Below are 16499 nucleotides of genomic sequence, written 5' to 3' on the forward strand. Positions count from 1 at the left end.
GGTGGCCGCGAGCGGGGAATCAATCGAACTCGGGTCGCGCGATTCATAGCACGGCACGCAAATTGCCACACTTACCGCTCCCCACACACACACGCACACACGCACACAAATGCACGTGTACGCAATCACACTCGCCGATGTACACAACCCGCACACAGAAGCACACTCGTGCACATACTAAATGGAGTGTAGCGTGTGATTGCAATCGGATTACAGTGATGTTTAAATATATATTGTTTACTTATAATATAATATGTGTGCATGTGTGTCTGTGTACGTGTGTGTGCGTGCGTGCGCGAGCGTACTTCTGTGTGTGTCTCTGTGTGAGTGTGTGTGCATACGTACGTACGTGTGTGTGTGTGTGTGTAACTGCGTGTGTCCGTGCACGTGTGTTTCCGTGCGTTGTGTTGAAGTGTTTTAATTGTGCGTGTGTGTGTGTGTGTACGTGTGTGTGTGTGTTTCTTCATATATTTGTGTGTGTGTGTTTAAGTGTGAGTGTGCCCGTGTGTGTGCACGCGTGTCTGTCTACGTGTCTGTGCGTGTATATGTGTGTGTGTGTGTCTGTGTGTGTGTCTGTGTGTGTGTCTGTGTATTGGTACTTGTGGGCATCTGTCCGTGTCACTGCGTGTGTCTGTTGTTGTTGTGTGTCCGTCCGCGTTTGTTGTGGATGTCTGCGTGTTTGTCTGTGCCTGTGTGTTTGTCTGTGCCTGGTCGTCTTTGTCTCTGTGTGTGTGTGTGCGCTTGTTTGTTTGTCCGTGTGTGCCTGTTCGCCGTTGTCCGTGCCTGCCTCTATGTTTGTCCGTGTGTGCCTGTTTGTCTTTGTGTGTTCGTCTGCGTGTGTGTGCGTGTGTGTGTGTTTCTGCGTGTGTGTGTGTGTGTCCCACCCCACCCCACCCCGCAGACCCGACCACCTCAATAACCACGTCAGACAAGTGCACACCATGGAGAGACCCTACAAGTGCCAGGTGAGACCCCAGTCTGTGGTGGTCGTGCCAATCGTGTGATGTTGACCATGTCTGTGGGTGGTCGTGTGATGTCGATTGTCTGTGGTGGTCGTGCCAATCGTGTGATGTTGACCATGTCTGTGGTGGTCGTGTGATGTCGATTGTCTGTGGTGGTCGTGCCAATCGTGTGATGTTGACCATGTCTGTGGGTGGTCGTGTGATGTCGACGATGTCTGTGGTGGTCGTGCCAATCGTGTGATGTTGACCATGTCTGTGGTGGTCGCGTGATGTCGATTGTCTGTGGTGGTCGTGCCAATCGTGTGATGTTGACCATGTCTGTGGGTGGTCGTGTGATGTCTGTCTGTGGTGGTCGTGCCAATCGTGTGATGTTGACCATGTCTGTGGGTGGTCGTGTGATGTCTGTCTGTGGTGGTCGTGCCAATCGTGTGATGTTGACCATGTCTGTGGGTGGTCGTGTGATGTCTGTCTGTGGTGGTCGTGCCAATCGTGTGATGTTGACCATGTCTGTGGGTGGTCGTGTGATGTCTGTCTGTGGTGGTCGTGCCAATCGTGTGATGTTGACCATGTCTGTGGTGGTCGTGTGATGTCGATTGTCTGTGGTGGTCGTGCCAATCGTGTGATGTTGACCATGTCTGTGGGTGGTCGTGTGATGTCGACTGTCTGTGGTGGCCGTGCCAATCGTGTGATGTTGACCATGTCTGTGGTGGTCGTGTGATGTCGATTGTCTGTGGTGGTCGTGCCAATCGTGTGATGTTGACCATGTCTGTGGGTGGTCGTGTGATGTCGACGATGTCTGTGGTGGTCGTGCCAGTCGTGTGATGTTGACCATGTCTGTGGTGGTGTCAAACCCCCACGGTGGCCTGGTCTCGGCTAGCCGAGGATAGTTGCAAGCGGGAATTTCCACATCGCTTGCAGCTGGGGGTTAGCGTCATGCCCCAAGCCCCTCCTCCCGATGCCGAGGGGAAAATGGGTAAGGTTCAGAACAGCTGCAACGGCTGCTTTGGGTACGCGCAGGGGGCGGTAGCCAGGGTGGGCGACAGAGGTGACAATCTTCTCTGCGTGTAAGTGTACGACACTCGGTCTGGCGGACTCGGAGCAACTGCACCGTCAGAGCGCGTGTCCGCCAACCGATGGCGTCTGGTTCAACAGCCTGACCTCTCTGAATCATTCTTGAAATTCACATTTTGTTGAACGTCACCCCGGCCTGAAATCCTGGCTCCCGAGACCTGGGTACACGGTACGTAACCTCCCCAGATAGGCTGGCTGAAGGAGGAGGTGTTCCGGATGGTGGAGAGAAAGCAACAGGCTCCCCCTCCCCCCAGCGTCGTCTGCAAAATCCAACGTCTGAGAATGGGGGAGGCTTAACCGCAGCCTTCGCTCGGAGGTTCGGAGAGCCGTGAGGCGCTGCAAGGATTGGGTGGTGGTCGCGGGTTGCTGAGGAGACGGAGTCTGCCTCAGTGGCCCGCGATCACAAATCACCCTTTAATTCCATCAAAAAAGTAACCTGCAGCGCCACACCTATTACCCTCAATTATTGGAAGAAAAAAAAACGGCGATCCAATCTCCGACCCCCAGGAAGGAACAGGTTTGCAGATTTGCTGAGCGTTTCTCTGAGGTCCTGGGGGAAGGGGAAATCCCTCGGCATGGGAAAACATCGTGGGACAAAGCGGGGGATGACCCTGCTGAGGGCTGCGGTGCCTCAGATATTGTAAGAGGAAGTCTTCGGCCCCCTGTCGAGTGGCTGTCCTGAGGTGCCATCTGTTGAGGTGCAGGTTGCTGAGGAGATGGAATCTTAACTCGGTAGCCCGCAATCACGAATAACTCTTCGATTCCATCAAAAAAAAGTTGCTTGCAGCGCCTCGTCCTATCGTGGCAATCCGATTTTCCGACCCCCAGGAAACAGGTCTGCAGGGTTTGCAGAGCATTTGTGAGGTTTTGGGTACGAGGGGAATTCCCTCGGGCAGCGACGACATGATTTGGTTAAATGATGACGCGACCGGGCAAATTGCCCCCCGGACGATTGACGCTGGACGTAATTTACCAGCGAAACGTCGCGGTGCTAAAAAAACAAACAAAAAACAAACCGCGCGTTAAATGTTGTGGATTCATTCGCTCGTCAACACGCCGGTGGGCTAAAGTAGTGGGCTAAAGTAGTGGGCTATTTTTTTGTCTTTTGTCAACGTGACGCGTTTCCTTTGCCGATTGGCGGTGTCGTGTTGCGACGGATTCGTGAACGGCGCGATCTAGCCCCCCCCCCCCCCCAAAAAAGCTTTATTGCGGACCGGCAACGTCATGGGGCAAGGTGCAAGTAGGTCCACCCCCCTTCTGATTGGTCGGCGTGATCCGGAGTCTTTGAGACGAGAAAAAGCGCCGGGCAGAGGTGGTCTCGCGAAGCGAAATGCTGAGAGGGGAGGGTGGCGGCGTTTGTGCGCCCGACTGGCCTACGTGACGTCATAACAACAGGAGTCTGGACCGCTGGACGGGTTCCGCGGGGACTTGAAGGATGCCCTGGTGGGGGTGTCCCCCTCGTTAAAGAGGGGGGGGGGGGGGGGGACCGCACAGACTGTAACGACGACAGGGGCATCTCGCTCCTCAGTGTGAGGGGCCGGGAAAAGGTCCTGGGCAAGGATTATTCAACAACAACAACAACAACATCGCCTTGCCAGGCACGCCGAGGAGAGGCTTGCGGAGCCCCATATGCGGTTTCAGACCAGGGCGGTCCTCCACGGATGCCATGTTCTCTGTCCGTCTGCTACAGCAGAGGTGTAGGCAGTTCCAGCAGGACCTACATCTCTGCTTTATTGACCTGGTCAAGGCCTACGATAGCATCAGCAGCAGGTTGTAGAGCTGAGTGGACTTGCCGACGACCGCCGGTACCGGCGGTGTCAGCATCGGCCTCTGTGGAGGAGGCTCGTGAAGGACGCTGCCTCTGGGCAGTTTGAGGCAGTCGCCCCTCCAGCAAGAGCAGCGGAGGGCGGAGGAGCGACGCTCGCAACAACGGGCGGAGCGCCGGGCGGCTAAAATTCAGCAAGTTGGCACTGTAAGGGGGGGTACAGCTGGTGGTGCATCTACCGGACATCTCAGTCTGCCAACCCATGGCACCTGCTGGGTCTGTCCTCGGACCTCCTGTCAGCAGCGAGCCTTCAACACTTCACGTGGCGGCACTCAAAAGTGCACCTGGCCTGGCACAGGCGCCGTGGTGATGTCACCGTCGCTTTAGTGGTGAATGGCGCGGGTGTTGGTATTGGTGCGAGTCTGTCGACGATGTTGACGATGTTATCGTTGATGTCACGGTGTTGATGTCACGGTGTTGATGTCACGTCGTTGATGTCACGGTGTTGATGTCACGGTGTTGATGTCACGGTGTTGATGTCACGGTGTTGATGTCACGGTGTTGATGTCGTGGTGGTGCCAGGCTGTGGATGATGTTGACGATGTTGACGATGTTATTGTTGATGTCACGGTGTTGATGTCACGTTGTTGATGTCACGGTGTTGATGTCACGGTGTTGATGTCACGGTGTTGATGTCACGGTGTTGATGTCACGGTGTTGATGTCACGGTGTTGATGTCACGGTGTTGATGTCACGGTGTTGATGTCGCGTTGTTGATGTCGCGGTGTTGATGTCGTGGTGTTGATGTCGTGGTGTTGATGTCGTGGTGTTGATGTCGTGGTGTTGATGTCACGGTGTTGATGTCACGGTGTTGATGTCACGTTGTTGATGTCACGTTGTTGATGTCACGGTGTTGATGTCACGGTGTTGATGTCACGGTGTTGATGTCACGGTGTTGATGTCACGTTGTTGATGTCACGTTGATGTCACGTTGTTGATTTCACGGTGTTGATGTCACGTTGTTGATGTCACGTTGTTGATGTCTCGTTGATGTCACGGTGTTGATGTCACGTTGTTGATGTCACGTTGATGTCACGGTGTTGATGTCACGTTGTTGATGTCGTGGTGGTGCCAGGCTGTGGATGATGTTGACGATGTAGTCTGTCGTCCGTGTCTTTGTCGTCTTGTGTCTATGTCGTCTGTGTCTATGTCGTCTGTGTCGTCTGTGTCTATGTCGTCTGTGTCTATGTCGTCTTGTGTCTATGTCGTCTGTGTCTATGTCGTCTTGTGTCTATGTCGTCTTTGTGTGTGTCGTCTGTGTCTATGTCGTCTGTGTCTATGTCGTCTGTGTCTGTCGTCTGTGTCTGTGTTGTATGTGTCTGTGTTTATGTCGTCTTGTGTCTATGTCGTCCTGTGTCTGTGTCGTCTGTGTCTATGTCGTCTGTGTCTATGTCGTCTGTGTCTATGTCGTCTTGTGTCTATGTCGTCTGTGTCTATGTCGTCTGTGTTGTATGTGTCTGTGTTTATGTCGTCTTGTGTCTATGTCGTCTTGTGTCTTTGTCTGTGTCGTCTGTGTCTATGTCGTCTGTGTCTATGTCGTCTGTGTCTATGTCGTCTGTGTCTATGTCGTCTTGTGTCTATGTTGTATGTGTCTGTGTTTATGTCGTCTTGTGTCTATGTCGTCTTGTGTCTTTGTCTGTGTCTGTGTCGTCTGTGTCGTCTGTGTCTGTGTCTATGTCGTCTGTGTGTGTGTCGTCTGTGTCTATGTCGTCTTGTGTCTATGTCGTCTGTGTCTATGTCGTCTTGTGTCTTTGTCTGTGTCGTCTGTGTCTATGTCGTCTGTGTCTATGTCGTCTGTGTCTATGTCGTCTTGTGTCTATGTCGTCTGTGTCTATGTCGTCTGTGTCTATGTCGTCTGTGTCTATGTCGTCTGTGTCTTTGTCTGTGTCTGTGTCGTCTCTGTCTGTGTCGTCTGTGTCTATGTCGTCTGTGTCTATGTCGTCTGTGTCTATGTCGTCTTGTGTCTTCGTCTGTCTGTGTCGTCTATGTCTGTGTCGTCTGTGTCTGTCGTCTGTGTCTATGTCGTCTGTGTCTGTGTCATTTGTGTCTGTGTCGTCTTTGTCTGTGTCTGTGTCGTCTGTGTCTGTGTCGTCTGTGTCTTTGTCTGTGTCGTCTGTGTCGTCTATGTCGTCTGTGTCTATGTCGTCTGTGTCTATGTCGTCTGTGTCTATGTCGTCTGTGTCTTTGTCTGTGTCTGTGTCGTCTGTGTCTGTGTCGTCTGTGTCTATGTCTGTGTCGTCTGTGTCTGTCGTCTGTGTCTATGTCGTCTGTGTCGTCTGTGTCTGTGTCATTTGTGTCTGTGTCATTTGTGTCTATGTCGTCTGTGTCTGTCGTGTCTATGTCTGTGTCTGTGTCGTCTTGTGTCTATGTCGTCTGTGTCTATGCGGTGGCGCCAGTCGTGGCAGCCTTTGGACGCCGCGTTGTTGATGTTGTTTGTTTAAGCGGTAGTGGTGGTGGCAGTCTGTCCATGTCGTCGTGGTGGTCGTGGTGGTGGTCATGGTGGTGGTGGTCTGTCCATGTCGTGGTGGTCGTGGTGGTGGTCATGGTGGTGGTGGTCTGTCCATGTCGTGGTGGTGGTCGTGGTGGTGGTCTGTCCATGTCGTGGTGGTGGTGGTGGTCGTGGTGGTGGTGGTCGTGGTGGTGGTCTGTCCATGTCATGGTGGTGGTGGTCGTGGTGGTGGTGGTCGTGGTGGTGGTGGTCGTGGTGGTGGTCTGTCCATGTCGTGGTGGTGGTGGTGGTCGTGGTGGTGGTCTGTCCATGTCATGGTGGTGGTGGTCGTGGTGGTGGTGGTCGTGGTGGTGGTGGTCGTGGTGGTGGTCTGTCCATGTCGTGGTGGTGGTGGTGGTCGTGGTGGTGGTCTGTCCATGTCATGGTGGTGGTGGTCGTGGTGGTGGTCTGTATATGTGGTGGTGGCGGCGGCGGCGGTGGTTGTCGTGGTGGTGGTCTGTCCATGTCGTGGTGGTGGTGGTCGTGGTGGTGGTCTGTCCATGTCGTGGTGGTGGTGGTCGTGGTGGTGGTCTGTCCATGTCGTGGTGATGGTCGTGGTGGTGGTCTGTCCATGTCGTGGTGGTGGTGGTCGTGGTGGTGGTGGTGGTGGTCTGTCTATGTCATGGTGGTGGTCATGGTGGTGGTGGTCTGTCCATGTCGTGGTGGTGGTGGTGGTCATGGTGGTGGTCTGTCCATGTCGTCGTGGTGGTCGTGGTGGTGGTGGTGGTGGTCTGTCCATGTCGTGGTGGTGGTGGTCATGGTGGTGGTCTGTCCATGTCATGGTGGTGGTCATGGTGGTGGTCTGTCCATGTCGTGGTGGTGGTGGTCGTGGTGGTGGTCTGTCCATCTCGTGGTGGTGGTCGTGGTGGTCATGGTGGTGGTCTGTCCATGTCGTCGTGGTCGTGGTGGTGGTGGTGGTGGTCTGTCCATCTCGTGGTGGTGGTCGTGGTGGTCATGGTGGTGGTCTGTCCATGTCGTCGTGGTCGTGGTGGTGGTGGTGGTGGTCTGTCCATGTCGTACGATGCGGCGTTGTTGAATGTGGTGTTGGTGTGTTGGTGGTGGTGTTGGTACCAGCCTGTCCGTGTCGCCTCTGTTGTGGTCTCGTGTCCGTGCGGCCCCGGCGGCAGTCGTGCGAGGCGGCGTTCGCCACCAAGGACCGCCTGCGCTCCCACATGGGACGCCACGAGGAGAAGGTGGCGTGTCACGTGTGCGGCAAGCAGCTCAACGCCTCGCAGCTGCCCGAGCACCTCAAGGTGCACGCTGAGAGGCCCACGCACGTGTGCAACATCTGCAACAAGGGCATGGTCTCCCGTGAGTACACGCGCGCGCACACAGTGTACACACACAGTGTACACACACACACAGTGTACACACACGCAGTGTACACACACACACACAGTGTACACACACACAGTGTAAACACACAGTGTACACACACATACACACACACAGTGTACACACACAGTGTACACACACACACAGTGTACACACACGCAGTGTACACACACACACACAGTGTACACACACACACAGTGTAAACACACAGTGTACACACACATACACACACACAGTGTACACACAGTGTACACACACACACACAGTGTACACACACACACAGTGTACACACACACACAGTGTACACACACAGTGTACACACACACACAGTGTACACACACAGTGTACACACACACACAGTGTACACACACAGTGTACACACACACACAGTGTACACACAGTGTACACACACACACACAGTGTACACACACACACAGTGTACACACACACAGTGTACACACACACTGCACACACACAGTGTACACACACACACAGTGTACACACACACAGTGGACACACGCAGTGTACACACACACAGTGTACGCGCACACACACTGTGCAGACACACACACAGTGTACACACACACACTGTACACACACGCACACAGTGTACACACACAGTGTACACACACAGTGTACACACACACACACAGTGTACACACACACACAGTGTACACACACACACAGTGTACACACAGTGTACACACACACAGTGTACACACACACTGTGCACACACAGTGTACACACACACACAGTGTACACACACACAGTGGACACACGCAGTGTACACACACACAGTGTACGCGCACACACACTGTGCAGACACACACACAGTGTACACACACGCACACAGTGTACACACACAGTGTACACACACAGTGTACACACACACAGTGTACACACACACACACAGTGTACACACACACACACACAGTGGACACACGCAGTGTACACACACGCAGTGTACACACACACACAGTGTAAACGCACACACACCGTACAGACACACACACACACAGTGTACACACACACACAGTGTACACACACACACAGTGTACACACACACAGTGTACAGACGCAGTGTACACACACACGCAGTGTACTCACACACACACACGCAGTGTACTCACACACACAGTGTACTCACACACACACAGTGTACACACACAGTGTACACACACAGTGTACACACACACAGTGTACACACACACAGTGTACACACACGCAGTGTACACACGCGCAATGTACACACACAGTGGACACACGCAGTGTCCTCACACACACACGCAGTGTACACACACAGTGTACTCATACACAGTGTACACACGCAGTGTACTCATACACGCAGTGTACTCACACACGCACAGTGTACACGCGCACAGTGTGCACGCACACAGTGTACACACACACACGCGGTGTACACACACACAGTGTACTCACACACACGCGGTGTACACACACACAGTGTACTCACACACACACAGTGTACACACACACACACACAGTGTGGACTTCTTGGCCTTTTGTGTGTGCGTGTTTACGTGTCTGTACGTGTGTGTCTCTGTGTTAACATCACTTGCTCCAACAGTCTGTTGAAGGCGCTACGTGTGTGTGTGTGGTGGGGAGCGGTGGCACACACAGGGGTTAGCGATGCCCTGCGCTGCTACAAACCCCGACATAGACCCGAGTTCAATTCCCACTCACGGCCAACTCCACTGACAGCGATTCCCAGAACCTCCTCCCCTAGGTCGGCTTCGGCCTCCAATGAGTATCTGGCTGCGGACTTGTGCAGTGAACATCGCCACGTTGGGGGTGGGGAGTGGTGTGGCCGGGCAGGTGTGGTGGCTCTGGCCACCCACCCCCTCTGCGTGTCTCACAGTGCCGGCCTTCATAGGCGCCGCCGCTGCTGCTGCTGCTGCTGCTGCTGCTTGCCCCCAACAGTCTGTTGCGGCTACACGGGGGGGACCCTCCGTCTTTCTGTCTAGCGAGTGCATGTGTGGTGAGCGAGTGGACGTGTGTGGTGTGTGGTGTGTAGTGAGTGGATGTGTGAGTGGTGCTGGCCACCCACCTCCTCTGCATGTGCCAAAGTTGTGGCCTTCATATTCGCTGCTGCTCCTACTCGCTACTAACAGCACCTGCCCCAGCAGTCTGTTAAGGCTACATTTGTGTATGTGTCTGTGTGTGTGTGCAGCTAAGGAGATGTGCTGTGTGGGACAGCTAACCGGGCAAATCGCCGGGCAGATACCAGCACCCATCCCTGCTCCTGGACCCACCTACTTCCCCATGTACTGACAGTAGTGAGCCGAGGTACTAACACACACTCACTCACATACTCACCACACAGAGACCCATGGACTCACCACACAGAGGCCCATAGACTCACCACACAGAGACCCACAGATTCAACCACACAGAGACCCACGGGCTCACCACACAGAGGCCCATAGACTCACCACACAGAGACCCACAGGCTCACCACACAGAGACCCACAGACTCAACCACACAGACCCACAGACTCAACCACACAGACCCACAGGCTCACCACAGAGACCCGTAGACTCACCACACAGACTCACATACCACACAGAGGCCCATAGACTCACCACACAGAGGCCCATAGACTCACCACACAGAGACCCATAGACTCACCACACAGAGACCCACAGATTCAACCACACAGACCCACAGGCTCACCACAGAGACTCGTAGACTCACCACACAGACCCACAGACTCACCACACAGAGACCCATAGACTCACCACACAGAGACCCACAGACTCACCACACAAAGACCCACAGAATCACAACACGCACAGACTCAACCACACAGAGACCCACAGACTCAAGCACACAGAAACCCATAGACTGACCACACAGTGACCCACAGGCTCACCACAGATGACACCTCTCTGTACGCAGATGCTGTCAGGCCTAGAGGAGGAGGCCTATCCAGGCCGCATCTGGGCACCGCGTAGCAAGGTGGCTGTGCCGCTGACATCACAACTGCAGACGTCGCAGACCAGCGGCGGTGTGAGCGTACACACGGTGAGGAGAGGCACAGATGGAGAGAGAGAGAGAACGAGAGATACATCAAACAAGTGATTTTCAACGTCAATTGCCGGCTATAGAAGAGGATGGCCGACCGACGAACGGAAAGAGCGAGACGGGCCGATGATGTCCCCCCCCGCCCCCTCCGCCCCCCCCACCCTGCTGGTTATCATGTGACCAGTACCAAGATGGCCGCCCCACTCGTTAAAAAAAAAAAACATTGAAGGAGGCTGCCCCAGCATACCGCCTCTGAGGGAGAGCGAAGATGGCCACCCACCAGGACCCTAGGGGTCCGTTGACAACCTTACTCAAAATGGCCGCCGACCTCGCTCAAGGCGGCTGCCCTGCTCAAGATGGCCGTCGACCATGCTCAAGATGGCCGCCGACCCTGCTCGAGATGGCTGCCAACCTTGTATGTATTGTACGTTGAACTTCTTTTGGCACCGAACGTAGCCAAACCGCGCTAATCGGAGGTGCGGCGGAAGGACAACAAACTAAACACAAAAAGCAGTTCTAAAGACATTTGGTTTCGATTTAAGATGGCCGTCACAAGGACTTAAGGACGTGTTGACAACATTACTCAAGATGGCCACCGTTAACGCCCACCCCCCCCCCCTTGTCCAAGATGGCCACCGCCGACAACCCACTCGTCCAAGATGGCCACCGCCGATTGTCCAAGATGGCCACCGGCGACAAACCCCCTTTGTCCAAGATGGCCACCGGCGACAAACCCCCCTTTGTCCAAGATGGCCACCGCGGACAGCCCCTTGTCCAAGATGTCTGCCACCGACAGCCCCTTGTCCAAGATGGCCACCGCCGTCAACAACCCCTTGTCCAAGATGACCGCCGCCACCCCCAGGCCCAATATGGCCACCCGCGTACACTCCAAGAGGGTTGGCTTGTGATGGGCCGCCGTTTGGAACCCCGCTGGTGGAGACTGTCGCGAAGGCCGTGCCGGTTTCATTTTCATCCTCCCACGCTCATCGTGGCTCAGTGTTAAGTTTTTTTTTTGTTTTAAAGAGAGAGAGAAAGATGGGATGGGACGAGGGGGAGAGAGGTTTCGGCAAAGGAATAAGTAGGAACCACTCGCATTTCTAGTGGACGCGTCCTAAAGTACCCAATGTCATGGGTGTTTTTTTTGTTGTTGTCGTCGTTTAGATTCGGTTTATTTTCTGATGAAAACTAACACTGTGTGGAGAGGGTTCTGTGTGGGGATGTGACGTGTGTGTTCTGTATGGGCATGCGGTCTGTATGGGATGAGACGTGGGTTCTGTATGGGATAAGAAGGGTTCTGTATGGGCATGAGGTCTGTATGGGATGAGACGTGGGTTCTGTATGGGATAAGAAGGGTTCTGTATGGGCATGAGGTCTGTATGGGATGAGACGTGGGTTCTGTATGGGATGAGACGTGGGTTCTGTATGGGCATGAGGTCTGTATGGGATGAGACGTGGGTTCTGTATGGGCATGAGGTCTGTATGGGATGAGACGTGGGTTCTGTATGGGATGAGACGAGGGGTATGTATGGGCATGAGGTCTGTATGGGATGAGACGTGGGTTCTGTATGGGATAAGAAGGGTTCTGTATGGGCATGAGGTCTGTATGGGATGAGACGTGGGTTCTGTATGGGCATGAGACGTGGGTTATGTATGGGCATGAGGTCTGTATGGGATGAGACGTGGGTTATGTATGGGATAAGAAGGGTTCTGTATGGGCATGAGGTCTGTATGGGATGAGACCAGGTTTAGATCCTACACGGCCCCTTATGGAACCCCCTGAGAGAGACGCAAGAGACACAGCGTCATTGTTAAACCCAACCTCTCGGCCTTGCCAGCTCATAGTCTCGGACACGGTGATGGTGAACCCTGTGTCGACACTCGGCTCTTAGGGTTAAAACTCCCATTGGGTGGGACAGGCTTGTCCCCCTCCTTCACAGTCCAGCTCCTCGCCAAATCAGTTCAGTTCACCATTTCAGCTCCTCACCCAGATCACTGTTCAGCTCCTCACCAAATCACATTTCAGCTCCTCACCAAATCGGTTCAGTTCACCATTTTAGCTCCTCACCAAATCACATTTCAGCTCCTCACCAAATCACAGTTCAGTTCCTCACCAAATCAGATTTCACCAAATGAGTTCACTTATTCACCAAATCACATTTCAGTTTGTTACCAAATCACCGTTCAGGTATTCACCACAACGACCACCACCAACCCTACCACCATCACCACTACCACCAACATCACCACTACCATCACTACCATCACCACCACTACCGCCACCATTACTATCACCACTACTACCATCACCATTACTACCGCCACCACTACTATCACCACCACTACCATCGCCACCACTACTACCGCTACCACTGCCATCACTACCATCACTGCCACCACTACCATCACCGCCACCACTACCATCATCGCTACCATTATCGCTACCATCATCGCTACTATCATCACTACTACCATCATCATCACTACTACCATCATCATCACTACTACCACCAGAGTGAGTGGGTGTGGAGTTTGTGTTCTGTGCCTGTTATATAGAGAGAGTGAGTGGGCTGCTGGGTGGGTTCGTGGGTGAATGGGCGGGTTGGTTAGTGGGCGTGAGTGGGTAAATGGGTGAGTGAGTGCGTGTGGGTAGGTCTGGGTAGGTGAGTGGGTGGGTCTGGGTTAGGGTGGGTGAGTGAGTGGGTCTGGGTAGGTGAGTGGGTGGGTCTGGGTAGGTGAGTGGGTGGGTCTGGGTAGGTGAGTGGGTTGGTCTGGGTGGGTGGGTCTGGGTTCGTGAGTGTGGGTGGGTCTGGGTTCGTGTGGGTGGGTCTGGGTGGGTGAGTATGGGTGGGTCTGGGTGAGTGAGTGTGGATGGGTGAGTGTATGTATGTGTTTTCTCGGCCACAGTCATTCCCTCCCTTCTCTACGCTTGAGAAACGTGGACCCCGCTAATGGAACATCTTCACTGGTTAGAAACATTTAGGCTGGCCTACCTACGATAAATCCCGGGTTTAACCAGGCTGGATTGTGCGAGGAGCTCACAAATCTTCGAAAGATCTGGACAAAGTCCCATTGGTCAGCACCTCCGGCAGGCAAGGCTGCGTTGGCTGGGCCATGTAGCTCGCATGCCCAATCACCGCATGCACAAACAGCTTTTGTTTGGCCAGATCGAGGGGGCTAAACAGGTGCGGCACGGGCCAAGAGAAGAGATGGAGTGATGTGGTACAGGAGGATGTGGAGCTGAGTGATGAGTGGTACCAGCGGTGTCAAAATCGGCCTCTGGAGGAGGCTCGTGAAGGACGCTACTGGGCAGTTGGAGGCAGTCGCCCTCCAACAACAACGGAGGGCGGAGGAGCGACGCTCACAACAACGAGCGGAGCGCCGGTTGGCTAAAGCACAGCAGGTTGGCACAGTAGGGGGCACAGGTGGTGCATCAGCCAGTCGTCTCAGTCATTCGACCTGTGGCACCTGCTGGGTCTGCCCCGTGACCTCCTGCCAGCGGGCGTTTGACACTTCACATGGCCTCAAGGTGCACATGGCCTGGCACAAGCGTCGTGGTGACGTCACCGCCACTTAGTGGCGAATGGCGGTTGTTGTTGTGTGTGTCTGGGCAGGTGGGTGGGTGTGTTGGTAAGTGTGGGTGGGCGAGTGTGGGTGTGTCTGGGTAAAGAATGAAGGGGGCGTGGGAGCGTGGCGGTGAGGTGTGGGAAGCTGTAAGCCCCAGGCTACTTTGGGCTCGCCTTCCCATCAATCGGAGGCGAGGAGTGGTGGTCGTGGTTACTTATGCCCCCACCAAAGACGAACATCCGTGGAGGGATGCAGGCAAAGCCGATGAGTCAGGTGCCTTCTATGACCTCCTGTCACAGGGGCTAGCTAAAGTGGCCCCTCGGGATAGAGTCATCATGTTGGGTGACTTCAATGCCTGAGTGGGTCATGATGCTGGCACCTGGTCTGGAGTGATTGGAGGGCATGGGCCAGATCAGCTCAATAACAACGGTAGGAGGCTGCTAGATTTTTGTGCAGCCCATGGGCTTGTAATTACCAACACGCTGTTCCGGCATCGGCGCATCCACACAACATCACGGATGCATGCCGGGTCCAAGCAAGAACATCTGCTGGACTACATAGTGACGGACCAGCGGATGCGAGCCCATGTCCTTGACACCAGGACCTACCGTGGAGCTGATCTGCCCTCTGACCATCGACTTGTCATCTGTAAGATGTGCCTGTCATTCTTCCACTCCGGTGGTGGGTGTACACCCAGGACCCCATTCCAACCTAAAGTGGCCTGGTCTCAGTTATCTGATGAAAGTTGCAAGCGAGAATTTCATCATCGCCTGCTGCTGGGGTTGGCATCGTCCCCCACTCCTCCGGATGTCGAGGGTAAATGGGCGAGGTTTAGAACTGTCACTCATGCAGCTGCATTGGCTGCTTTGGGTACGCGGTCCAGACCTCCCCAGAGACCCTGGCTGACAGAGGAGGTATTCAGGATAGTTGAGAAAAAGCGACAGGGCCCACTGTCATCAGCTACAGAATCCCACGTCAGAGAATGAGGAGGCTTAACGCAGTCTTCGCTCGGAGGTTCAGAGAGCCGTGAGGCGCTGCAAGGATGGGTGGTGGTCGCGGGTTGCTGAGGAGATAGAGTCTGCCTCAGTGGCCCGCGATCACAAATCTCTATTTAACTCCATCAAAGTAACCTGCAGTGCCACACCTATTACTATCATTAGGGGAAAACGGTCATCCAATCTCCGACCCCCAGGAACAGGTTTGCAGATTTGCTGAGCGTTTCTGTGAGGTCCTGGGGGAGGGAAAATCCCTCAGCCAGGAAAACATCGTGGCACAAAGTGAGGATGACCCTGCTGAGGCTGCGGTGCCTCATTGGAAGAAGTCACCACCTGTGAGTGGCTAGCTGAGGTGCCATCTGTTGAGGAAGTACTGAAGGCGATCTGGAGTCTGAGACCAGGAAAGGCAGCAGGCACAGATCATCTCCCAAGCAAAATGCTGAGGGAGGGTGGCGTTTGTGCACAGACTGCCCTATATGACATCATAACAACAGTCTGGACCACTGGACGGGTTCCGCAGGATTGGAAGGATGCCCTGGTGGTCCCCCTCTTTAAGAAGGGGGACCGCACAGACTGTAACAACTACAGGGGCATCTCACTCCTCAGTGTCCCGGGAAAGGTCCTGGCAAGGATTATTCAACATCGCCTTGCCAGGCACGCTGAGGAGAGGCTTGCGGAGCCCCTATGCGGTTTCAGGAAAGGGCGGTCCTGCACAGATGCCATATTTTCTGTCCGTCTGCTACAGCAGAGGTGTAGGAATTCCAGCAAGACCTACATCTCTGTTTTATTGACCTGGTCAAGGCCTGTGATACCATCAGTAGGCCTGGGCTCTGGGTTGGTATTCGTGCTTTCGGAGTACCTGACCCTCTACTCACAATCATTAAGGACCTTAATGATGGTGAGCGGGCCCGGGTAAAACTACGTGGCTGGGAGTCAGAGCCATTCCCTGTACACCTTGGGGTGCGACAGGGATGTCCTCTGGCTCCCACATTATTTAACATCTATTTTGACCACGTAGTTCGTGAAGCCTTCAATAGCTGTACCGGGGGAATCTCCATATGGTACAGATATGGAGGCTGATCGATGCCCGGGTGCGGTCAAGGGATGGCTCCCTATTGCTTTACCACGTTTTGTATGCCGATTTGGTAATAGCTGCTCATTCAGAGGAGGAGTTGGAGACGCTGCTGCTGAGACTGGAGCGTGCCACTAAGA

At 54.2% G+C, this 16499-nt stretch overlaps 1 protein-coding gene across 1 annotated transcript in view; it reads left to right on the forward strand.

Moving 5' to 3' along the window:
• Positions 1-12633, forward strand: part of LOC116958418 (POZ (BTB) and AT hook-containing zinc finger 1-like) — a 64347-nt gene extending 51714 nt beyond the window's left edge. Inside the window, 4 exon segments of the mRNA XM_076056733.1 lie at positions 902-965; positions 7474-7657; positions 9874-9989; positions 10603-12633. Coding sequence (XP_075912848.1) covers positions 902-965; positions 7474-7657; positions 9874-9974 — 349 coding nt within the window. The 3' untranslated portion in view covers positions 9975-9989; positions 10603-12633.
• The last annotated feature ends 3866 nt before the right edge of the window (positions 12634-16499 follow it).

This window comes from Petromyzon marinus, chromosome 77, assembly GCF_048934315.1.
Source record: "Petromyzon marinus isolate PM22_M1 ecotype Great Lakes invasive population chromosome 77, UKy_Petmar_22M1.pri1.0, whole genome shotgun sequence".
Lineage (NCBI taxonomy): Eukaryota > Metazoa > Chordata > Hyperoartia > Petromyzontiformes > Petromyzontidae > Petromyzon > Petromyzon marinus.